The 26,100-nt window shown below is 45.4% G+C and overlaps 1 protein-coding gene across 1 annotated transcript in view; it reads left to right on the top strand.

Moving 5' to 3' along the window:
- The first annotated feature begins 989 nt into the window (after nt 1–989).
- The window catches only part of LOC115333358 (RING1 and YY1 binding protein), a 47,347-nt gene continuing 22,236 nt past the window's right edge, over nt 990–26,100 (top strand). The window contains exons 1-2 of the mRNA XM_029996237.1: nt 990–1,236; nt 2,222–2,347. Of these exons, the coding sequence (XP_029852097.1) occupies nt 1,205–1,236; nt 2,222–2,347 (158 nt within the window). The 5' untranslated portion in view covers nt 990–1,204. The remainder of the gene's footprint in view (nt 1,237–2,221; nt 2,348–26,100) is intronic.

Raw genomic sequence — 26,100 nt, 5'->3', positions numbered from 1 at the left:
GCTTGTCCTCGGCCCGTCGCCGTCCAGCCCGCCGCGCCAGCCTTTCCGCAGGCCCGAAGGGGCACGGGGGGAAACTCCGTGCAGGGCTGAAGCTTTTTGGGAAACGCCGCTCCTTGCCACCTCGGGAGTTTTGCAGAACCTCAGCTTGCGCTTTCGGCGGAGTTGATAGATCATTGAGGGATCGATGGGAACGTCTGCGGAAGACGAGGGCAGCGCTGCCGAAACACCTTCGGCTCTGTACGGGCGAGTGACCCGACCCAAAGCGGAAAAGAAATTCACACAGGCGGCAGCCGAGGTGCTCGTGAAGGCTCAGGGAGCCCGTGCCCGAAGCAACGGGCACGGCGCAGGAGTCCGCTCCCGCCTGCCCAGCCCTACCGGGTAACTTCCAGCGCAGCCGCCCGGCGGGGCGAGGCAGCCGTCGGCCGCCCTTCCCCTCACGGACTAGGCCTACGCATCTCCCCGTCCCCCGCCGACAACCGCCGGTACCTGCCGCCCGGAGCCCCGCTCCCGCCCCCGCGGTCAGGACGGGGGCCGCACGGCCACGCTCTCCCCTCAGGGGCCGCCGCCCGCAGCAGGCCCCGGGGGCCTCAACCCCGCTTCCCCCCCCCCCCCCCCCCCGCCCCGGGGACGAGCGGGCGACGGAGCCCTCCGAGGGGGAAGGGACGGGAAAGGAAAGGGGCCACCCGCCACCGCCGGCTGAGAGGAGCCAGCCCTCCCGGCGCGGGGGGCAGCGCCCGCGGCGCTGAGGGGAAAGAGGGAGGGAGGGAGGCGGCCCGAAGGGGGGCTCCCGGCCGGGGGCGGGTGGGACCCGCCGGGGAGGCGGCGCGGGGGGCGCTCCCCGTTCTCCTCCCCGTTCTCCTCCCCGCCGGCGCTGGCGGCGGGGCCGCCCCCATTGGCCGCGGCGCGGCGGCGAGCTCCGCCCGCCGGAGCGGCGCGGCGCGGGGAGGGAGAGGAGGGAGGAGGAGGAGGAGGAGGAGGAGGAGGAGGAAAGAAGGAGGAGGAGGAGGAGGAGGAGGAGGGAGGGCGCCGGGCTGCGCTGCGCTGCTAGTCTGGAGCGGAGCCTGGCAGCGGCAGGAGCGGCGGCGGTGGCGGCGGCGCGGGGGTGAGGAGGAGCAGCCGGAGCCTGCTGGACGGAGGCAGCCCCGTCCCCCTCCCCTCCCCCTCGCCTCTTTCTTTGTGCGCAGGGCAGGGGCGGCCCCGATCCATGGTCATGGGCGACAAGAAGAGCCCGACCAGGTGAGCGGGGGCGCGGGGGAGAGGCACCTAAGATGGAGGGAAGCGCGGCGGGGTGGCGGGGGGGGGAAGGCCGCCCCTGCCCCGCCGCCGGCGGCGGGCCCGGCTCGGCGCTGAGCGCGGCGGGAGGGGATGGCGGTGGGTAGGCCCCTGGCTGGTAGTTGCGTGCGTGTGCTCCGCCGCGGGGGAAGCGGGGGGGGGGGGGCGGTGAGGGGCTCCCAAGATGGAGGGAGAGAGCGGGGAGGGGGGCGGCGTGCCCGCGCCGCCCCGCCAGGTACGCGGGGGGCCGGGGCGGGGGGCTGCGGGTGGGGAGGAGGAGGAGGAGGCGGGAGGGGGGGGGGGGAGGCAGGCTCCTAAGATGGAGGGAGCGTGGAAGGGCAGCAGCAGCAGCAGGAGGAGTGCCGGTGTCTCCCTGCCCGCCGCCGGTGCCAGGGCTGGTCTGGTGCGAGAGCAGCCATGGCGGCTCCGCTCGCTCGCACTCCCGCTCCGCGCACTCGCTGCTCCCAGACAAAGGGAGGTTTAACAAGGTGGAGGAGGAGGGAACGCGCCTCCCAGCCTTCAAACTCTCCCACCCACCCTCCCACCCTCCCTCCGAGGGAGGGGGGCGGCCCCCGACGCGGTGCGGGGGGCGCCGGGGGACGCGGCCGGCCCGGCCCGGCCCGGCTGGGTTCGGCCCGGCCCGGTCCGGCCGGGCCCTCCCGCGGCGCGGGGCCGGGGCCGGGGGCGGAGCGCGGCGCCTCCCCGCACCTCTCCGGGCGCCGGCCCCGGTAGGTGTTTGTCGGCTGTTCCCGGGCGCGGGGGGAGAGCGGCGGTGAGAGCAGGCGCTGGGTTTCGGGGCTCTGTAACATGGTTTCTCATGTGTGTGTTTTCTTTCTCTCCTCCTCCTCCTCTCCCTCCTCCTCCTCCTCCTGCCGCCTCCTCTCCTCCTCCCCAAACACACACGTACACACACACACACACGCTTCCCCTCTCCCTCCCCCTCCTCAAGGCCGAAAAGGCAAGCCAAACCTGCAGCCGACGAAGGCTTTTGGGATTGTAGCGTGTGCACCTTCAGGAACAGCGCCGAAGCCTTCAAATGCAGCATCTGCGATGTCAGGAAAGGCACTTCCACAAGGTACGTCCGCACCTTTCGACACGGCTTTCGCCCCGCGCTGGGCTGCGCCGACTTGTTGATTTATTTTTTTTTTTCCCCGCTGTTGCCTGGGTATCATCGGCTGGTTGCATCCCCCCTTCCCCCCGATGCAGTCCCTTCTGTCCCTGTTCAAAAGCTTGTGGATTTTAAAAATTCTCTTTCAAGCGTTTAATTGGAGCTGGAAGACATGTTTCGTGGATGTGGCAGCGACCTGAATCTTTTTGTTGTTCTGTGCTTTTTTGTCACTGATGTACGGGACCTCTTGGAGATCTGCAGCCAGCCAGAAACGTTCTGACTGTGGTTTGGGGCAGACGGTTTTCTGTGGTTTGGGTGGAGATTTACCTGTGTTTTCTACAAGAGTAGAAATGATTGAGGATTAGGGAGCGAGAAAGGAAACGGCTGAAACTAAAGATGCCACGGGAACAACAACCCCTTTCCCGAGATGTTGATCTCTCGGTGTCTGTTGTCATCCGAAAGGAATCGGCTTTGTGCTCAGTGTGGGAATGGTGTGGATTTCTGAAAGCTTTAGCTGTCAGGTCTCTCTGATTGCCTAGCGCTGAGTAACTGTGGAAGTCTTTATGAGATGGTGAAGCTGACATGCAGTAGTTAATTTAATCTCAGACACCGTCGTCCATCCCCGTGTCCCCCCCCCAACTTGCACTCTCCCTGTTAATGGGTTCAGAAAGTTTGTCCTGGAAATATCAGTTGGCGCTAAACCAGGTGTGGCGCTCTGCTTTTTCTTTCTTTTTCTGATTTGTTCTACCACGTTGACTTCTGATTTTGTTCATATTGTACCTTCCAAATTTGAGTTCCCGTTGCTTTGCCCTGCCAAGGAAGTAGTCCGTAAGGTTTCCGTTGTGAAAGGCATCATTTTCCTCCTTTGAGTGAAGCAGTGTATTGAGATGCTCTCATCAGCAGGCTGTTTGCATGACTTGGCTGTCTTGACTTGATTGACAAAGGAGGTGAAAGCGTGTTCGGTCGGTTATTGTTCGCACAGTGCTTTAGACAATATGAAGCGCCTACATTTTTAATGGGAGCATGCTTTTGGGCCATTGAAACTCTCCGAGTTACAGCAACAGAGTGCTGTAGTGCTTCACTGTGTGTTTTATGATGCATGTCGGTTACAAGTATCTCTACGCTTTTTACAAAATATACAGAGGTGTTGAACTTAAAACAGTTTTAAATAGTGTAGTTATAGCATTGAATAAGATCGAGCTTTTGGGACAGTAGTGTTCTGTATGCACCTAGAGCTGATTCTTCACTCCTTTTGTTCAGTCTCATTTTGTCATGCAACTAAACCTTCACAGCATGCTTGATTTCTGTGGGTTTCTGTTTCCTTGGCTTCCCCGTTGGCTCAGGTGAAACACGTTGATCCTGCAGTCGCCTGGTCTTTAACTGTGCTACTACAGTGCGTAGCCTTGCAGTCACCGCAAGTTCTCGCAGCGTCATGTCAGGCATGTGCATGGGTGTTTGTAGGAGGAAAGCCTTAATAAGATGTAGGAGCCCATATGGGTTGTACCTTGTATCAGACTCGATCGTTTTCATTTGGCCACCATGCTGATGTTCGTTTTGAGAGCAGCAGCTTTCTCTTGCATGGGCTTTTTTTTTTTATATATACATGATAATTTTCAAACTGTTTGTTGAGGTAGTAGGATGTTTTGTCTTTTAAAGGGCCATTAAGAGGGATAGCAGTTGCTGATTTCAGGTTAAGAGCTGTAGCTTTACTTGCAGATGTGATTCTCGGGTCTAGAACATTGTACTTCTGTTTAGCTTTTAATGGACCCTTATGAATGGCTTCTAATTTTAATTCATTTAATTCATCAGCTTTCTATTCATTTTTTTCTGCTTTTTAAATTGCTTTTGTTTGTGGAATTTGAGAAAGTATTTAAAATATTCAATGGACCATCATGTCGTCTTGCATATTTACATAATTTATGAATAAATATAACCGAAAGCAGGAGTGATTGAGTGTTGTGAGGGAGCGCTGTATGTTGAGAAGACCTGGGAGGTCAGAGTTCTTTGTTGTGGTATTGCTTTGAGTGTTACTGTATGTGACGTACGAGTCGATGCCGGGGAAATTCTTCAGAATTTTTTAAATAAATGACTGATGTAAAGACACTTAACGAGTTATGATTGATAATTTATTACTTGAAATATAAGGTGTCTGATGAGCTTGACTTTTAAGTTGCAATTTGACAAGTTGATGACACTTTTCCACATTTAAAACTGCCATGCTTCATTAAGGCTTACTTCAATAACACTTATCGGAAATTTGTCAAACTCACTTTTTAAAAAACTCAACAAAGTAGTGAAAGACAGACATCACAGACATCGTGAGGCAACTGATTTTCATCATATTATCGCGTGCAGTTACAGTATGCCCAGTTTTTTTATTAAGATCTGTCATGACCTACTTCCCCCTCCCCCTCCACTGTGAAGCCGGTTTTTTGCTGTAGAATTTACTTTGGCTGATAGATATTCTCTTATTTGAGAGCTAGTTAGGACGTTGGCTAATTCTCACTGTGTGTATATTTTTTCAGAGTCGATATAATCTGTTGGTGTGTGGGAGGGGTGGCTGGCAGCAGTTAGAAGTTTTACTTTCTCAGATCCAACTATCCCCCTTTCCCTAGGATCTCATAAAAGGAGTTTCAAATGCAGTGAGTTTTAGAGTTGACCTGCCAAGTCAAAATCGCTGTAGATGCTAAACAGTTAAATTGCACCTGAATACTTTTTCAAGGGGCTGTTTATAAATATTTCAGTTGCACTTTTAAATAAAAATGAGGTCAAATGCATCTCAAGAGAATTGGGAGTTGTCGTGCAAAGATTACATTAAACCTGTAGTACTTGCTTGAATACTGGATTTGTTACAGTATGTCACTAACTCCCTTTCCACAACTTTATTCTTGCTATTTTATGGTTAGACTTCATTACGCTCTATTTAGGCAAGTATGTTGAGTTTTTCTGTGGTTTTCCTTCTGCGAGGATCATGGCAAAGATAAGCGGTGTTCAACACAACGTTCAGTTGGGCGAGACGATGATTTAACTGGCTAGCTTGGGAGTGAGCAAGGGTAATGTATTTGCTGGGGTGTATGATACTTTTTTTTTCTCTTTCCTGGAGGTTTTTGTATTGGTGGAATGGCACAGGGAACTGGTACTGGCCACCAGTTCCACTTGCGTTCTGTGGCTCTTCTGGTGGTTTGCTCTGGTGTAGTCCACCAGCTCCTGCACACAAGAGAAGGCTTGAATTAAAACTTCTGCTGGGAAGTTGCTCCACGGATGCGTGTTCCCTTCCAATATCCATTACTCCTTCAAATGCAGAAGGAAGGTTTACTTCGGATTTCCTAGGAACGCAAGGGCAGAATTTGGCCTCTGTTTTTCCCGTTACGGGGAGCTCTGTGTTCCTACTTGAGGGTAGATGATGGCTCCCTACTTCCATTTGTTTTTCTTAATGGTATTCTTGCTCCTCTTCCCCTTTGGTTCTCTGATGGTTTCCGTATGTTGTGTTCCTGTACACCTCTTCTTGTAGATTCCTCTCTTCTCTCAGGCACTGCTGTGCAGAGTGTTTCTACACGGGATTGCTTTCAGACAACGTTGTGAAGGAGAGTGTTTCCCCCCTCCCTCTGATTTCACAGAGGTAGTTACTGTTTCCTGAAGCTTTTCTTTTGGATAAATAGGCAAGTGGTGCGATGTGATGGAGCTTTCCTGATGTTAATTTTTCTCTAACTTTAGGATAAGTGCTTTCCTTGTCCGAACTGCACATCCTCTGTCATGAATGTGCCTTGATTAGAGAGAAATGCACTAAAAAAAGTCAGTGGAAGATGCCAGAGCAACAGCTGGATGTCTGACATGCAGATTAACAAGACAATGGGATGTTTTAGTACAAAATTAACAAGTTGTAGTGTGTACGTCCTCTGCAAGGCATGCACTTAGTAAGCATTTCTGTTGTATCTGTTGCTAATACCTGTATGCCTAAAGTGCAGGATTTGGAGTTTGCATCGAGTGATTTGAACGTACTTTCATTGTGGAGCGCTCAAGGAGTGTATGTCCCTAGTGCTTCACTCTTCTGCCATCCTTATTTTTGAGGGGAGGCCCGAGCTGAAACTATTCATCATAATTTTAGAATGAATTTTTTCTTGTGTGGAACAGGTGTCTCGGATAGATATTGCCCTTTGTTCCCCTTCAGTTCTCCAGGAAATTTCCTTTGCATGTTTACAGGATCTAAGCTAGCACCTTGAAGGACATAAACTACTGTCCATTTTGCCATTGAAAAGCATTCTCTTGTTCTGCATCCAAGCTGAGCTGACCAGAATAGACACCAGATAGTCCTGCTATTCCTGGAATGAGGAATCAGGCTCGTGATCCTGACCTCCATACAACTAATATATGCCCTGCTTGTTTGCCATGTATTTATTTGCAGGACTGTTCTAAAAATGCTTGCTTTGGTGTGTAGCTGTGGTGTAGGTTGGAAGCAAAGTGGTTTCATTCAGTTCTTTCAAGTTAAATAGCTTCACCTGCATTAAGGTGGGTTTTATTTAGCATCATAGCTGGCCTTTAAGTGAGTTATTTTCTATAAAAATTGAGTATGTGACTAGTCCGGAAAAAGCTGTTGTGGAAGAGATGTTGGTGCCTTTACTCTGGAATATTTGTTTTACTAATTGGCCATTTAGATCTATGGTTAAATCATCCCTATTTTTCCCATTGATCGCTGAATTTAAATGGCAGTTGGATCACGTGGAGCGAAGTGTGATCTGTACCAGCCTGGAGTTGTGCCAGCGCTCCATGGGGCCATCCAGATCCCGAGGACATGCCCCCTTGGGGACTGCTTTGTTGGTAATGGATGGGAACAGTGTAATTCTGCCTAGGTAGTTTTAAGTGCTGGAATGCCCGATACCCATTTGCAAAATGTTTGCCCACGTGCAAGGAGTTCTTGAGACCTCTGTTGTCTCAGACCTCGTTTACCAGCACTGTCTAAAAGTAATTAGCTGTTATTTTCTGAATTTGTAGATGAGTACTTTTGCTAGGTCTGGCAAACCCACCAGGGCATAGCAGCTAAGGACAGGAGGAGCCTTTTGTGAACCTAGCATTTTTCAAGCAGACAGTGCTGATGGTTCGCAGCAAGCCCCAAATTCTGGGGCTGTGGTTTGACACTACACTAAGTTTGACTTCATCACTTGTGTTGCAGACCCCAGGTGTCTCAGCCACGTGGCTTGGAGTATTGATCCATTATAAACTGACTACTGGTATGGATTCATGCTGCACTTCTTTTTAACTAGCATAGAGTTAGTCTGTGAGGCTTCATCTGAGCAGATGAGGCTGTTCAGCTTCAGATCAGCTATTATCTGTCATCCTGGTGCAAGCATAACCCTGGCATAAGATCTGTCTTGTACTTTGTCTGTTTGAAAGAAGTAAGAGTTGTGTCCTGATCTGCTCTTTGCTGGTGTTTGGCTCTGGCATTAATTATCTCATTGCCATCACCCCAGGATTTTTCTTGGGTCTCAGTACCTCTGGGAAATCACTCTCAACAGGGAGGATCCTCAGTATTGATGTGCAGCACCAAGACAATACCCCTTTGCTATGGTTGTCAAATTTGGGTGCCTGAAATGCTGTAGGTGACAAACACAGTGGGTAGTGTGGTGGCTGCTGTGACTCACTTGGCTTCTAGCACTTCTTGATTCTGTAGGTCCTATTACGGAATAATAGCTATACCTGTTGTGGTGCTTTTTTATTAGGGAAAAAATAAGTTGATAAATAATATTGTTAAAATAAATAGTAAAATCTTTAGTGTGGATAAGGTGTTATGATTTTTATGTAGATTACCCGTTTGGGTTAAATAACTGTGGGTGGTAGGGTTTAATATTCATCTCTGATTTCTTTTGGAGACTGTATAAAGATCTAATAGATGAACTGTGACACTGAGCATGTCAATCTATCACTGATAATATGCAGCGTGGATATTATTCATTTTTCCCTTCCTCCATAGACTGCTTTTTTGGGAGACGGGAATCGTAAGTCAAAGTATTTATGTGTGTGTAGGAGGAGAGGGCATGCAACTTTCTTTTATTGCTGTAAACAGACGTTGCATCCACTGGGATACTGACCCCTTGCTCTCAGCAGGTCCTCGTGGGGAACTGGTAGGCAGAGGAATGTGGAGCAACTTTCTCTGCGTGCCTTTCTTAATTGCCCTGATTGTTTCATGTTCCCATCAGCTGGCTGCGGAGGGACTGCTGCATTTGCACGATTGGTGTTTGTAATTGCACACTGATGGGGGTTCATCTTGTAAGTGGAACCTTGCATGAACTGGAAGTAAGAAAGTGTGCAGTGTTGCCTGGAGTAATAGTTGAGAGGAGGGAAGTGTTGGATGCGAAGCATGGTTCTCTACGGCCACCCTCCGCTCCTGCGGGATCTTGGCTGACTGTCCTGTGCTGCATGTTGGTGTTCCCCAGCAGCTTGTAGTGCTGCGGGGCTCTTTTTTGGCTGAACTGTTAGGTCCCTGCAAAAAAATGCATGAGACCCAAGACCCATGAGGGATGAAAAGAGTCAAGAAATGTGCTGTGGGCTAGGTGGATTGTTTTGGCTGGCGACATCCAGGTTTTGTGCTGTAGCTTGGACACCCCTGCCATAACTCCAGACTGGTTCACTGCTGCTGATGAATCAGGTGTCACTTGTACTCTGGCTGCTGCGAGACCCACTTTGCATTAGCAAAGTGAATTAAATGGCTTTGCTGTTGGTAGGCTCACTGTGTTTTGCTGTGGTGCTGCTCCTTTTCTTCCTGCTCCATCAGGCTTGAATGAGCAGACAGGTCCTTCCAGGGTCCCTCAGTGAGAAACACAGAAGTTCACGGCACTTCTGGGGAGTCCTATCGGTGTGCAGGAATATGGCAGCAGGGCGGGAGATACGGCTTGCAGAGTGCTCCTGTGTTAGGCAAAGGATGCGCTCTGCTTGTCCTCTATTATGTGCAACTCTCCTTGTCTGCGTAATTCTTCTTACGAGGAAACCCACTGACCTATTTTGTGGGATTTCGGGTGGTTCTGTAGGTTAGTGGGTTCCAGTCCCGCAATGTAGGTCACTTGCAAGGTGCACTGGAGTTTCGTAATGCATAGCTCTGACCTGAAATAAGATTCATACAGGCTCTCTCTGTGGCTGTGTGTTGCAGCTGTACTTTATGTCTCTCTTTGGACTGGCCTCCTTCTTCACAAGGTAGAAGGAGAAACCTGGGCATTTCCAGAGGGAAGGGGTCTTACAGGTGGGTTTGTGAGTATTTATTGAACGTGTGCTTGTTTCAGACAGGTAAGGGCAAATTATTGTTATTGCCATTTCATATTTATTAAGGACACAGCAAAAAAAGCAGACTGTGAATACTGAGTAACTCGTACATGCTACCCTAAGCAGATGTCCAGGATTACACAATACGACAGAAATAATGTGGAAATGCCTCCATTACATTTATGTAAGTTCCTTTTACAGCTGACACATGCTAAATACATTGATTGTCTCTTTGTGCAGACAGATTTTCTTTACATCAACCAGAACTCCTTTCACACTTCTTTGGTACATCTGGAGGTACGACCAAATCCTTAACATCGCTCTTCCCATAAGCCAGCTATTAATTAGGAGCATGTTCTTTGTAGCAGAGTGCTAATTGGTACATCAACAAATTCACTGCCTGTTAAACATGCGAAAGATTGTAATTCTGACTGGCTCAAATATAAATGAGAGGGAAAAGCATCGCTTCTCCTTGCTGGCCTGGTGGGTTTTGTTTGACTGTTCACTAACTTGGTATCTTCAGAGTCAGGTGAATGTTAACTCCTTCCCAGAAAAAACAAAACGAACCAGCTAAAACTGGGCATTGTTTTCATAGTATTTTGTTATTGAAGTGCTGCCTGTGTTTCTGAAAGTTAAAAGTACATCCACAGCCAATTTTCTGTTAAGTAATACTGGAAATGCATGAGAAAAAGGGGTTGTAGGGATCTAACGTACGGATTGTGAAACCAGGAGGCCTGATTTTGAACTGTATGTGGTCTTGAGACGCTGGCCTGGGATTGTGGAATAACCCCCTATACTACAAGGATCAAAGTACTAAATTTGTAATTATGTTCTTTACTGCAGAAGCAGAAGTCTTGTAATAGTTGAATCGATTTTAACCTTCTAACTGATAAACATTTTGAACCATGCTTTTTATGGCAATTTCCTGAGAGCTGAAATGCTCCATATTTAAGTAAGCACAGTGTATGCTTTGTCAGTTGCTATATGGAGGTGCAGACTTCCAGAAACTATATTTACAATTTACGTAGGAATATGGATGTGGCGACATGGACAGTGGGATTGAGTGCACCCTCAGCAAGTTTGCCACTGACACTGAGCTGTGTGGTGTGCTCGACAGGCTGGAGGGAAGGGATGCCATCCAGAGGGAACTTGACAGGCTTGAGAGGTGGGACCATGCAAACCTCGTGAAGTTCAACAAGGCCAAGTGCAAGGTCCTGCACATGGGTCAGGGCAATCCCAAGTACAGATACAGGCTGGGCAGAGGATGGATTGAGAGCAGCCCTGAGGAGAAGGACTTGGGGGTGTGGATTGACAAGAAGCTCAACATGACCCAGCGATGTGCACTTGCAGCCCAGAAAGCCAACCGCATCCTGGGCTGCATCAAAAGAAGTGTGACAGCAGGTCGAGGGAGGTGATTCTCCCCCTCTGCTCTGCTCTGATGAGACCCCACCTGCAGTACTGCATCCAGATCTGGGGCCCCCAACACTAGATGGACATGGACCTGTTGGAGTGAGTCCAGGGGAGGGCCACGAAGATGATCAGAGGGCTGGAGCACCTCTCCTATGAGGACAGGCTGAGAGAGTTGGGGTTGTTTAGCCTGGAGAAGAGAAGGCTCCAGGGAGACCTTAGAGCAGCCTTCCAGCACCTAAAGGCGACCTTGCAAGAAAGCTGGAGAGGGAGTTTTTACAAGGGCATGTAGTGATAGGACAAGGGGTAATGGCTTTAAACTGATAGAGGGTAGATTTAGATCAGATGTAAGGCAGAAGTTCTCCACTGTGAGGGTGGTGAGGCCCTGGAACAGGTTGCCCAGAGAAGCTGTGGCTGCCCCATCCCTGGCAGTGTTCAAGGCCAGGTTGGATGGGGCTTTGAGCAACCCGGTCTAGTGGAAGGTGTCCCTGCCCATGGCAGGGGGTTGGAACTAGACGATCTTTAAGGTCCCTTCCAATCCAAACTATTCTATAATTCTATGTTCAGGAGTTCTAGAAACTTTAGTTTGAGGATCTTACCAGGTTGCTTGTCTTTAAATGGAAGCAAAACAAGTCAGTTTTGGATTCTGTTTAGGGCTAAACAAAGAATAAATGTTTAGACGTGTTTTCTCAAGCAGATTGTTCTTTGGGATGCATTGCTCGTAACATGCAGAGGTGCTAAGTGAGACAAAATATTTTGCCTGAGATAAAGCTGCCGCCTTCAGATTTATATTGTTGAGTAGACAGACAGGAGACTGATCGTAATCTGAAATATTTTTCCTGAACTAAATTATTTTTGTGCGTGTGGAACTATGTCCAGGTAATTCGTCTGGAACTTAACATGGTCAGATTGGGGAGGTGGACAGAGAATGTAGAAGTACTAGGATTTGTTGACTTCAGTGATGTTGTAAAGTTAATCAGAATGCTGCCTGATGAGTGAGCGTGGGTTACCCCCTGCACCCCACTCCCAAATGTACAGCCTTTTTTAAATTATAGGGGTAGTTCTTAATTGAATAGCATTGCTCCCTTTTAAATTTTTTATTGTCTGTGTACGAAATAAATACATGGAAGGATTTGTATTTTCTTTCACTTCTATCTGTAGGTGTCAATGGGGATAGTATGATGTTTGTGTGATGTGAGCCTGTGTAAAACAGGCTGGAATTCACCCTTTAGCAAATCAGCTAGCTAAATATCCTCAGGTTGCCGTTTTTAAATCTGTATGATTGTATCCACTGTCTGTGGATTGTCTGTTTTAATTTGATCAAGAAATTTATGTCTATGGTAGGTGTTTCATTCCTTTGTTTAAAAAAAATAATCATTTAGGTTAGCAGAAGGACATAAATCTTACTTGTCCTGGTTTGACAAAGCATGCATATATGTTCAGGTTGTTGGAAATGTGTGTTTCTGCTGAAACATTTGGCTCTAATTATATGTCTTGGAGCTCTTATTCTGAAAGTGCTTTCACTGTTTTTTTGGAAGTGGTACTGAGCACTTTCTCTTCCCCGAGATGAGATTTCAATAAGAGAGGCAATACATTGATGGACGATGGCCCTGTGATGGAGTCAATCAGCCAGTGCAGTCATTTGTCTCCTGAGGATACAGGGTAGAGCACATCATTAGCAGCAGAAAGGGAGGCTTTTCTCTGTAATGCTAATAGGGTGAGGAAGCTCTGGTTGGTGCCTGTTTGCTGCTATTGCTCAGTTATTACAGGTGCCTTATGGAGAAAGAAAACTGTTTTCATTTGTTACCTGTAACTGTCATGGGTGTGGATCAATTTAACAAAAATACTTAATAAGCTCTAGGAAATGTTTCCAATTCAGCATGGTATTAGCAATTTGTAAACCTATATTGCCTAAAATTGCTTGTCATAAAAATGGTGAATTATTTTGGGGGAATTATGTACATTTTGTTGGTTTTACACACAAGTAGCTTGACTTGTGTAGGAAAGATTGGCAGCTGCCTGATGCCAGCGTGGGATTTGAAGGACAGTATGTCTTAATTGGAGGAGAAACGTTGAAAGCGAAGCTGGTGGGTTGCAGAAGTTACTCTAATAGTGTCTCACGGCATCGGGTTTCCGTCAAAGCAAAGGGCAAAGCACACGGTAGCGACGGCAGGTGGCTTGTCCGAGGGACGGCTGGATGCCATTCTGTTGTGCGGTGACAGTAGTAAGTCAGCTCAAAGGTAGCTTGGTGTGCTCCAGCTGGTGGGCATCATCCACCTTTGACCAGGGAGGGTGAGTTAACCTGCAAGTGGCTCTTCCTCCATGGCTGCTTTGCTCCTTTCTGGGCTCTTTTCTCTCTGCGGAGGTGGTGTAGTGGTGGTCCCATCGGGAACGAGCGTGGGCTTGCTCCAGGGTGGGCAGGAGCGCTCTGTTTACGGCATACAGGGCTGCAAACCTTGTATAAGCAGTATCTTGGTGTCCAGAGATGGTTAATTCCCACGTGACACGCAATGAAACTGTGAATGTTGGCAGAAAAGCGTTATTCTGGATGGCTGGTGGGTGTTTCTGTGTACCTGCCAGTGCTGCAAGAGGGCGGTGGCACTCAGGGCAAAGTCCCTACCACATATGGCTTATAGGAGGTTAAGTTAATTTTTGGAAAACACTTCAAAGTTCTGAAATGTCTTCTTTAAAACTGCACATGAAGTCAGACTTAAAAAACAATGTTTATCTTCCTTTCTCTGAACTGTATAGATAATCGTTTAAAAATAAGAGCAAGGGCAGCAGGAAAGCAAATGATGATACAACTGCTGGAACGGCCTGGTGGGTAGGCTTTGTACACTTCGTTTCACTGTCATGTACAGTGATGTCTTCGCTCCTAAAGCACCAGAGGAATGGCACAGCTGTGTGCTGTATGGGTACTAAAGGCATGGGATTGTGAAGAGTTGCACAATTTTACATGTGGGTTAGCAGAGTAAGGAACATGCTTAATCATGGGTGTGGGAATACAGTACTCTGGCAGCAATTAAGAGTCATTAATTAGAAGTACTTATTACCGGATGTGACTCAAGTTAGTTGTAAGTTGCTTAACTTCTGAGGTCAGGAAGATCTAATGCATCTGAGACGTGCATTATAAGTGTCCATGGGACTATGGTGCTATCCACAGGGACAGTCTGTAATACCAGAGCTCAAACTGTGAAATTCTGAGGTTCATTAAATGACTTACTGACAGTGACCATTTTGCAGCACCTCTACAAGCTGGGAACCATGCATGTGCATTCAGAAGTTTAGACCTGTGAAGGGTTTGTTAAGGCTTCTAGGTTGCATTGGCTGGGAATGTACAAGTGTGTGCCGGGAATTTATGCTTCTGTGCTGAGAGTCACTATTATTCAACAAGCGTTCAAAGAGGCGATAGTGAAACTTTATGATAAGCTAAAGCTTCCCTGTCTGTATGAAGAGGATGACTTTTTTCCAATTACAAATTAACCAATTGATAAAAAATCAATAACGAACAGGGCAGTGCAACATCGTGCCTGTATGCCGCCTACCTAGCTGCAGATGCATGGGAGATCACACCTTCATGTTCAGCGTATGTGTTTATAAAGATGTAAAATGTGAGGATAGTCTCACTGCTTGTGCTTGGAAGAGGCATTACGTCTGCCAATGGCCAGGCATGTCAAGCAAGTTATGGAAAATGGTCTGTAATAAGGTACCTGTTACAATTCTGTGCCAGTTCTCAGGGTTTTTCCTAATGTGCAGGGAGAGTGAGGGATAACACCTAGCAGTAGTTTGTTTTCCATCTCTAGTTTTTCCCCTCTTGCTTTTTTTTTTTTTTGCGTTGTAAGCCAGACTGACTTTCCCACTGGCACTCTGAATTCAAAGCGATGAAATTGTACAGCTATGTACTACACTTGTTTTTTTAAAAGCTTGTTAGAAGCATGAGTGGCGCTTTTTTTTTTTTTTTTTTTTTTTTTTTTACATGAAGGCATACAGTGTATGGAACAGGTTTACTGAGTCACGGGTGTGGGCATCTGGACGCTGTGCTAAGAAATTAGTTTAATAGCAATTGGTTGCTTTATTTCTGGGTGTGCTAGCATTTGCAATTCTGTCTTGGTTTGACAGGTAGTTGACGCATGTGGAGAATGTGACCTTTTGCTCTTTGCATTGATTTTTCTGAATCGTGTCCAGAGGCTGCAGAAGTCAGTGCAGCAGTTTTGTCAGCTGCAAGGGCTGGATCAGGCCTCCGAGACCGATGCATTGAGAAGAAAGGAATAAGTTGACGTGAAACTTAACATGGTTATCCTCTGTGATCTTGCTTTGTTCCAAGACTGTTTTTCTGCAGGGAGATGTTTTTAATAGATAAAAAAGAATTGAGAAATGGGTTGTATTGTATAAAGCCCTAAATGACACTCAGGGGAAGAACTCGGTCTGTGTCTGTATAAGCGGAGGACTCGGACCACTCGTTGCTCTCAGTCGTCCTTGAGCCTCTAAAGTTTGAACAGGGGCTGAGACTGATAAAACTTTGGATTTGGTTGTTTTGGGTTTTTTTTAAAGTGTCATAGATGGTGAACAAACATTTTCTTGTTTTTAAGCAGAAAGAAACAAAATACCCAGAAAGTCCAACATATTCACCAAATTTTGCAGGGCTATAGTTCTCAATGAGTCTCATCTGTCTGAACTTTAGTCTTTCTACTGCCAACTGTATAAAAATCTTGGTTTTGATGTTAGTGTACAGATATGCTAGTTTTCATATACGTATGTGCTCACTTGGATCAAAAAGATTATATTCCTTCTCCATGGAGTTGTATCTATGCCTCTGCTTATATAGCCAGCAGATTATTAGTAGGTAAGATGGATCGATTATCAGTGTCTTGCTGCTTTTCCTCCCTGCTCTAGCGTGGAGTATTATCGTTAGCAGCTTTTAAAGTAAGGTTCCTCCTGGAAGAATTTCTGGCTCAAGGCAGAAGAAGTTTTCTTACCAGTTCTGAACTACTGGGACTATTGTGTTTTTTGAAATCCTATTCATCACTTCACAAAACTGTTGCAAGTACATCTTGAATCATGCGTAGCCTGAAGAATATCCTGGGGGTAGGGAGACATAAATAATTGTTTAATTGGGCTGCTCAGCTCAGTAGCTTATATCATGTCACGTATTTGGAAAGGACTGATATTATTTAGTGTTTTACTGTAACAATTCTCTGAGTCCTAAGCTGAGCATTTATCTTAGTAAAATTTAATGCGGTGTTAAGGAAGACATGCAAATGTGTTTTGACTTAAGCTTTTAATTTGTAAATAAAAACGTTGCAGATCTCTCACCTTTCAAATGTTTGGTAATTACGCTAACTAAAGTCTTACAAGGAAAACAACATCCTATTGGAAGGAAAAAACTTTGTGATTAACACTTACAAATTACTATTTTTATATTTCATTAGATTTATGAAAAAAGATGTTTTCAGTGGTTGTTAACAGAGATGGCAAACATCTGAGTAATATATCAACGTTGTTTTAATAAAGAATATATTGATATTCACCTAAAAATTCACTTTTGACATCCGGCTCTTAGGCTTAAAATGAATGTGAAACTTTGCTTTTTATACTCCAGGAAAACATGCTCTTGTGCTCAAAACACGCAGCAAAAGCAATCCCATGAAAATCAGAATAATAGAGTACAGCCATTGCAAAATATCATTACAATAGTTAAGTAATTATCCCGCTGCATGACTTAGCAGGAGGATAAATAATGCATGTAGAATTGTGTTGGAGCTTGCAAGGAAGATTCGTGCTGGCAGAGTGGATGGGAAGGGTGAAGGCAGAGCACGTATCCGAGGAGGGGGTCTGCTGGGTTCAGTAGCTGATGACTGAAACCTTTCAGTGCCTGTGATAAAAAAAAGATGCTAAAGAAACCTGATTTTCTGCTTTTCTTACAATTTCAAGATGGCCTTTGGGAGGAAATCTTCCTTTGCTGTGTTAGTACAGCTTGACTCCTGCTGCTTCTTGGAGCTGCCCGGCCGGTCTTGAATGGGTGGATGTTTGGCTTTGGGTGCGAGCACAGCCGTCCTTTGGGGATTGCCTTTCGGAGTAGCGGAGCGGGCACCTGGCAGGGTCCAGCTGTGGTGCTGCCTTCCCCGGGGAGCTTTCGAAGGGTGGGAAATTCCCAAGACAGCGCTGCCTCAGGGTGCTGATGCCAGCGGCTTGCTGCCTCACCTGGTCCACTGCTCTTAACTTTGCTGTATTTCACCTACATTCTGTGTCTTACCACTCTGTAGGTCTGGGCTGCTCCTCATCTGCTGTTCATTGGGCTGAGAGAGCTGCTTCGCGCATTAATGCAAGGCTTGGAGTCCCATCGGCAGCGTGTCCCAGCCCCTGACCGAGCTGTGAGTCTGGTCAGCAGGAATATTGGCTGTTTTTTCAGTGGACAGATGAGGGTTTTGATTTTTCCTCCTTTCAGCTAGAACTGAATACTCTGAATCTGTCAGTTGCTGTCAAGAGGATTGTACTTTGGATTAGTGAGCTACTGGAATCAGTTTGAATCATTGCAGTTAAAAGCATGCTGAACAGCGGTGTAATTAATAGTTATATAATGTCATCAACAAGCTTAGGGAACTAGAATGTAACCTGGAAAGAAATACAGCCCCATGCAATCCCTGTATCGCCTAAGGACCACCATGCATTTAAAGGATGATGTCTGTCTTCCTGAGGCCGTTACAGTCAGGGCAGGTTTGTTGCTGTTCTATTGGTTCCATCACAAGACCTATGGAAGCACCTTTCTCTGCCTTTCCCCTTCCTTTCTTTTTCTTTGATGTCTTTCTCATCAGGACCTGGTCAACCCAAGAATGCTGCTCACTGTAGGCTTATTGGAGTTATTCTTTACTTCTGTGATGGCAGAAATCTTCAATTACTGTGTAATTGTGGATGCTGCATGAAATAACTCTTCAGCTCATGACAATAATATGCATTTTTGTTGTTGATTTTTTTGAATAGAAATTTCAGGGAAATTATGCAATACCTTTCTGTTATACAGTACTAGTAAAACTCTGTCAGCCCTTTACCACTTGTGTTTTTTAGGGAAGCTGAAATGGTTGTTGAGATTTCCAAAGTAGTTTCTGTTTTGTGACAAGCTTGAACTTGTCTGGAAAAGCTGTGTATTTCAGCAAGGCAGCAGATGAGACTGTGCGCCTGAGACCTCCCATCTTGTAGGTATTGAACTGGAGGTGTAATGCCTTCAAGTTGTTTATATTAACTTCTGTGAATACCTTAAGCACACAGACACGGTGATCAAAATTCTGAGGTGTTGCTGTAATTCCGTGTGAGTTTACATTTTTACATTAATAATTACATTTTTAATCAATTAATGTAATTATTATTCCCTTGGCTGACTGAATGCTTCAGTTGTCTTAAACCCTTACACTCCAACATTTAAAAATATTTTTTTCTCTTAGTTGGCGTGTAGATGTGGCACTTAGGGACATGGTTTAGTGGTGGACGTGGCAGCAATAGGTTTATGGTTGGACTCCATGATCTATCTCAAAGGTCTTTTCCAACCTAAATGATTCTATGAAAAAGGGAGAATTATGCTGGTACAGAACTTGTTATTTCTGTTTCTAAAAAGGTACCTTATCAAATGTATTGATTGGTGTTTAATTAGAAAGTAAGTCTTATGTCTAAAAAGAGCAACTTTATATTGAAATGTGATATTACTGCTAAGCAAATGTAAAACTGCCTGCCCTCAAGTTTTGTATCTACATTGCTTCCCTGAGTGTCAGTTTACTCAATATTCTCAATGCCATTGAGAATTAAGAAAATTCGATAATTTTCGATAATTAAGAAAAAAGTGTGCTGTTCTGAGGAGATAAATGCAGCTTATGTTTGGAATGTGGCTGATTAGCTCAGTTGTGAAAGTGTAATTTTATGTCTGTAGTTTCTGGCAGGATGGATGCTGCCTTTGCAAAACTTGATGTCCCTCTTTTCTGCTCCCTGATACTCAGTTGAAGTTGCTGGTGAAAATTTCCCAGGACTCCAAGATCTGAAACTTGCAATGGACCTGTTCAATGAAAATGAATTTAAACTAATATGGGCTTCTTTTACTTACTGAATCACTTTTTCACTTTCAGCCTATTTCCAGTGCAAATACAAGGCTGCAGGTGTGCACTGGCTGGGGGTTTTTGATTCCTGGCCGGTGGGGTGGCTGGAGCAGGGGTTGGTGCACATGGACTTTGCTCCTCCAAGACAGGGTTGGTGTCAGTGTTGGTTGTTGAGAGCTGGAGCACACTGCGGGCACCAGCACTGTGTGGTGTGGGCTGAGCGGGGATTAGAGAAACACCAGTGGAGAGGAAAGGCCAAATCATAAAAGCAAGAAAAAATTAAGGAGAAGCAAAATTTTTTCAGGCTTGTAAAAGTTACTTGTCAAAATTTGAAGGTAGGGGAGCGGTGGGCACTGGGGTCTGCTTGCCAAATCCCTTGCTCTTTTATTTTTCTCTGTGCTGCCACTTGGGCTTTGGTTTTGACTTCTGTGTTTGCTCTCCATGAGTTACTTAGACCATTTGTGACTTAAAATACATGCTTCTTTACAGTGCGAGGGCTGTTTGTTTTTAAAAGATCTCCATGATGATCAGTCAGTTGCACGGTATTTTGGTTTGCTTTTTTTCTTAGGTTAGCTTTGCCAGATGAGATGCTCTACTGCTATATTTGTGCTGGCAAAGTACTCTGGGCTGAAGATGGCTAATAAAGTTGCGTTTTGGGTGGGGTTTTTTGTTTGTTTGGTGTTGGGTTTTTTTTAAAACTGATTTACTAAAACTGTCTTAGGACTAGAAGCTATCCAAACCAAATCACAGCTTTATAAGCGTAACTGCATCAATGCTGTCTTGTGTTGGGGGGTTTTTTGGTTTCTTTGTTATAGCTGGTGTCAGCCACTTTACTTTCTTTAAGAGATGGTACTGTGGTGGTAAATTGTCTATTTTACGAGGTTGTCTTCTGTTAATACACAATGGAGCACTGTTCCTGATGGGATCTTTGGGTACTGATGCAATGTCAATAATTATCAGGAAGATTTGGGATGGCATGTGGTTTTTACAGACTCTTTGCTTTTGAAGCCAAATCTGCAGCCTTGAAAATCTTGGGGACTTTGTAATCGCCCCCTCCACCCCCCCCCACGCCCCCCCAAGGTATTATTTATTTGGGGAAATTGCATAATACTTATTATGTAAGCAGTCTCCTTTCAGCCACTGTGTAAAGTGTATTACAGAAAAAAGTGTAATTTTTTTTCTTTTAAATTCAGGCAGCAAGTGGCACAAAATAAATCCCACAAGTGAGATGGTTTAATGAAGAGAGGTTTTAATAATGGTTGTATTCTGTTTATAACAGAGGCAAGGCAGAACTGAACATGGCTCCAACAAATGTTCACACCTGTTTCCACAAAGAAATTTGATTCCCACCATGCATCTGATTCTGAGAAATGGTGATTGAGTGGACAGACTGTGTTGTGGATAAAATCAACATAGGTCTATTAAATTGGAACACATTTTTCCTGGAATATTTATAGTAAACTATGTTTTACGTGAAATCTATCCATACCTTACTGTACAACATCTCATTTAAGGATTTACTGCTTACACTAAGTTCTAGGTCCTTTTTCACAAGTCTGTGCATGTCCTCAAATAACTCATGTTGTAGACATCTCTCCTTTTCCTTTGCAGGCTGGTGCATGGTCTTGTTTTTGAGTTTCCCTAAGAGTCTGGTTTTAAAAAAGCAGGAGTTGATACAGTGGAGTATTGCTGGGGTTGTAGGAGGACACAAGCCCTCATCCCCTTTGCACATTCTGTGCGTGCAGGCAGGACGGACAAGGCTCGGACTCCACCACGTTAAAATATGGTCTGGCTGCTTCCCAATATCAGGGGCCTTACAGGTTTTTACGTTCAGGTTTTAGCTGTGTGCCTTGAATATATCTGTTTAATTGAGAAAGTGTTGTTTCATGTAGTATGTCTGAGTGGAAGAGTTACTCGCTCAAACAAAAGAGACTTAAAATGAAGCTGTTAATTGTCACAGCCAGTGACTTTTTTCTGTGCGTTGCTGCCAACTGAGAGCACTTTAAACTCACGTCCGAGGTATGAGAAGACCCACACGTCTTATCTGCACCTCCCTGAGTAGGAAAAGTAGTCATTTAATTATTCTCTGTAATCACTGTACTTCAGTGGGTAGGCAGGTGTTAGTTATTCACAGTCTCTTTCACTGTCCCTTACTTTTCCAGGAGTGTTTGCCTACCAGTCCCCTGCCATCGCCTCTGTCCAGAGGCATCAGGGATGATCCGTACCCGCTGAGACCTGTGCAATGGGTGGGCTACTCCTAACAGTTGTGAAAAGGGGGGAAGTTTAGTAAGTACGAAAATCAGTCCAGCTGATGTAAAAATATCTTACCCAAGTTGAAAGAGATGCTGTGATTGCAGTAATGTGTGAAGGATTTAGAATAAGTTGTCCAGTTTTGCATGGTTGCCCTGAAAGCAGGCTTGCAAGTCTGGGGGTGTATTTTTTTTAACTACGTGAGGTTGGCTTAGACTAAGCTTATATCTTCCTGTAGAAATTGTTGAACTTAAACCAGCAGACCATCACGACCCTAGTACTACTGTTGCTGCTGCTTTCTGTAAAATGCAGTTGTAGGTATTGCAGTATCCAAAAGGTTTACTCATCGCTGAACACTTGTAACCCAGGGAAGTTGTTTGTGCACCTGTGTACAGTGTGAAGGGTGTGTACGTATAGGATTAAAATAGTTTAACTGCATGGAGAGCTTTGCTGGTCTGTAAAATTCTGAAAAAAACCTTAAGAGTCTGTTACGAGAATGATTTTTCTCTTGTGAATGGACGAGAAGGGAGTAAGTGACCTGAAGTTCTTGCTGATATAAAAAAAAAAAAGAAATACAAAAGAGGATTTCGTTGCTGGAACCTGTCTTCTGAAAGTGGTGGATGAGCATGCCTGTGAAGCTGCTGTGGTGGTTTTATTTGTTTTTGAAGCAGGGAAGAAATAAATTGTGAAAGGCCTGAGTCCTGGTTTTGCAGTGGGCACGGTGCGTGGGCATGCTTTGTCTGCTGCTCGTTAATGGGCCAGCTTCATTAGACTTGATGATTCAAGGTTCTTTTTATAAGCTTATCAGGTATTTTATGTCACCACATGTCAGTCATTGAAATGGTAGCCTTTAAGAGACAACATCTGTTTAAATTAAAAATCCACTTTTCTGAAGAACACCTTCTCTTGGTGACCTCTTACCAAATACTTTGATAGCAGTCTGTTTTGGTGAAACTCTTGTTTTAGCTGCTCCTGTAAAAAGACCTTTACTCAAGAGGAGCAGGGGGACTGTTGGTGCAGCATGGTGATGGAAAAGCACTGTTCAGGCTGAAGGTGTATCCACACAGTGAATGCACGTGTGGCTGTAGAACAATTCGTGACGATGCTAAAGGCGGAGTGCCGCAGGACCTGTATGCCCTCCTGCCAGTGTGATTCCCGTTTCAGTCCATGCTGTGTCCCCGACCATCGACTCCTTGCTGCTCATTTTGCCCCATGGGACAATTACTGCTTTATTTTGCTGCGTAAAGCACAACCATGAATGTGGGTTACAGCCTGCTGAGAGTGTTGGAGGTGCTCAGCCAGCCGGTGTGACTGCTCGCCTGCACTCTGGCTATGGCCACCACCGCTAGCGCCGGTGGGAACACATGCTGGAACAGGCTCTGCTGTGGTCAGCGTGGGACTTTGAAGTCCTGTCCTTATGTCAGATGTGTTAGATCCCAGCACTTCTGCTGTTAGCCACGTTACAGGATCACAAGGAGCGTGGTGTTTTACATACATTGCAGTCACATTCCTTTTTTTTGCTGACTAGGTGTACCTGAGATTAGGGGAACGAGAGACCTGGATTTACGCCTTAATGCAAGCACACCGTTCCCAAAGGAAGTAGAGCAAGACTTGTGCTCTGTCAAAATGCCGGTTTTCTGTGGAAATCCCTGTAGAAGAGCTCTACTGTTGATGTCAAAATGAGCGTATTTGCAAAGGGTGTTCAGTATCCAGGTTTCCTGCTCCCAGTATGTGTTTAAAAGGTTCATGTTGTTACTCTTCCTTCAGCCCTGGTCCCTCAGTAAGTCAGTCCTTTGTCTGCATAAGGCAAAAGTAGTTGACTTGAATTTGGTGGAACTGGTATCACTGAGGTTAAACTTAAGTGTAGGATGGATAGTCTGAAACGCCACCGAAGTGTATTTGTCCGTAGCAGAGAGGTCTGATGCTTACTAAGCATTTGGTGACCATACCAGCATCTCCGGGAAATGTCTGCAGCCTCCAGGGAAGGAGCAGACACTTCTCTTCCAACTTGTGCTGATAGTTTTTTAACAGTTGTGCAAGTAGTATTTAAGCTACATCAAGCTTAGACTGTGTAACTTGTTGGCTTTTCCTTCTTCACCTTCACTACCTTCTTCGAGTTTAATATGACACTTGGAATAAAATAGGAATTTTTTTTTTTTAAGCAAGCTCTGAGATGATTTGCTACCTTTTCCTTTAGAAAAGACTTGAAACTTACTTCTAAGTTCAGAAGGATGTAGCTACCTGTGTTTCAAAGAGCAGCTTGGAGCAGCTGTTGGGGTCAAGGACTGCTTGTTGGTTTTGGATGAAGCCACTCGCCCCACACTGCCCTGTCTGCCACTGGCAGAGGAAAGAAGTTGAATAAACAGGGAAACTGTGAAATAAACAGAAACAAAACCAAACCTAGCCCCTGCCTCAGGGCGTGGGCTTGGTCAGTGAAGCAGCTGTTTCAAAAGTAGACTTTCTTTTGTTAAAAGGAGGCACATAAAAGCTTTTCTGCTTTTGTTTTTGTGCCATAATGATAATTTCCATGCGCTTTTCTGTGTTATTTGTTTGCTTCCAGTTTCTTCTGAGGAAACTTATTTGAAAAGTGAGCAGCTGTGTTATTGCAGCATTAAGGTGGTTGCTTCAACCTTTCCTACCTTGCGTACCCCCAGGTTTTCTAGCAGAAGTGACCGTTTTCAGGTAGTGAACTTAAGCCTATGTGTTTTTCTAAGTTGCCACTCAGTCTCTAAAGATGTTAAATAGACTTTTGGCATTCCAGGTCAGGCTACAAATACCCGTGCTGGGCCTTCAGTGCTCACGACCTTCCTCCCTGCTGTTCACCGTGAGCTGCCGCTGCACTGGTGTTGACCTGGCTGGCTTTGTGGCTGCGTCGAGAGCTGGCGAGGGGGAATAGGTGGGTTTGAAAAACTGGTGGCAGGAGCAGGCAGGGCTGTCTCACGTGGGTAGTGCAGACGGATGGCGATGTTTTGTGTTGGTTTGAATCCTGGCATGTGCTGCTGCTGCAAGTGACCTCAGAGATTATGAAAAGAGATGATGATGAGGAAATATTTTCTGTTTTTTTCCTCTAGATGGTTTGTATGTGTGTCATTGCTCACAAAGTTATGCTAGCACTGAAAGCTTTTGCTCTTTTCACTCCCCAGTTTTGGTGCAGAGTAAGGGTACAAGCTCCTTAGGAAGTGGTTGCTCAACTCAGTCTACGCTGTTTTCCGCAATGCGTTTTAGTAAAAACAAGGTTCTGTTTTTAGCTTGCTTTAACTTGGAAATTCTGGTGATAAGCAATTAGCTGCACAAATCCAGGAAGAAATTAGAGGAGGAAGCAACATAACATAGTAGAATCTCACTGAGTCATTTTGTAAATCTCTAGAAGCAAGTAATTTCTGTAATCTGGTAGATGTGTATCGCCAGGGTGGTGTAGTCCTGGGGCTCAGAAAAACTTCATTTATTTTCTTCTGCTGTAGTCATCCTCAAGCAAGCAATTCACTGTTTGTCAGAGTTTCCCCGTAGTTACATGAAAATAAACCTAACCAAGGGGTGTCTTGACAAATACACCTGAGACTGAGGTGCCCTGGATATTGTGATGCTAAGAGCTGGATGATGTGCTTAAACGGGAACCAAACGCAATGCAGTTGGAAATCTTAGTAGTGCTTTTCAAGACTTTCCTTTAGTTGTTCTGTTACTGAATTTGCTATTATAAAATAATTAGTATGTGTTTATTAGCAGAAAACATAATTTTATAATATGTTGTCTAAAAATCCCTGTATTTCGTTATATAGTTGATAATCTTTATCTTTCTCTGCTCAGATAATTCACAGAAAATCTGTCATCTGACATCAGATATAAAGTAGAAAATCTTGGTGTGTATGGACAGTGTGTTTTGTCTGAGGAGGTTGTAAAGGATGTGCCCTGTGGTGTGCTTGAGCTTTCTGTTGTATTTTATTGTAGAGAGGAAGTGAAACTTCAGCTGTACTTTGCATATTCTTTTCTTCCATTTCCAAGTAACATCTCTGCCGGCTTCTGTATTTCATTCATCTACAAACCAGTTTCACTTTCATTACACTTTTTAGTTTGGCACGATGTTAAATTTGCATTTATTTGCTATTTGCATGTTGTGTGGTATTTCCTTTTGTATAGTCATCCTGTAAGAATTTACAGTGGGATTTACAGGGCTGATGTATTGCCTCACACTTGAAAATACCTCAGTTTATCTTTTATGTAGAAAAATGCCCAAATCTCATTTCTTTCTGCCCTGCCTAAATGCTGGGCATAGGTGCAGATCAATAGCAACCTCTTAAACTGGTGAGTGACAACTGACGTGGTCACGACTCATTTTTGAGCACATATCTCTGAATTTTCACCGTCATTATTTAGTTAACAGAAGGTGGGTTTGTGGAAAAAAAAAAAAAAAGTTACTCAAAGCCAGAATCTTGACGTGCAGATTTTGAGTCATTGCAAGACAACAATCAAGTGAGGACGGATGTTTTGTACGGGAAAGCCCTGTGTTGACTCTCCAGTCTTCAGTTAAAGGATCATGCTGAATGCTGTTGCTCTTACCTTATGTATTTGCCTCTTGGAAAGCAAGCAGTGGCAAAACACCCAGACACTCACTTCTGTACCTCTTTCTCCACCAGTGCTGGGAAGTGCAGTAGCTGGAAGTTTTGGGAGCCGTCATCCGTTGCTATGCAGACGCCGTTGGGTCCCGCTTCGTCCTGAGACTCTCCAGATGACAAAGTGCAT

This window comes from Aquila chrysaetos, chromosome 20 (genome assembly GCF_900496995.4).
Source record: "Aquila chrysaetos chrysaetos chromosome 20, bAquChr1.4, whole genome shotgun sequence".
Classification (NCBI taxonomy): domain Eukaryota; kingdom Metazoa; phylum Chordata; class Aves; order Accipitriformes; family Accipitridae; genus Aquila; species Aquila chrysaetos.
The sequence above is the reverse complement of the archived record's forward strand: the minus strand, read 5'-3'. Positions and strand labels throughout refer to the sequence as shown.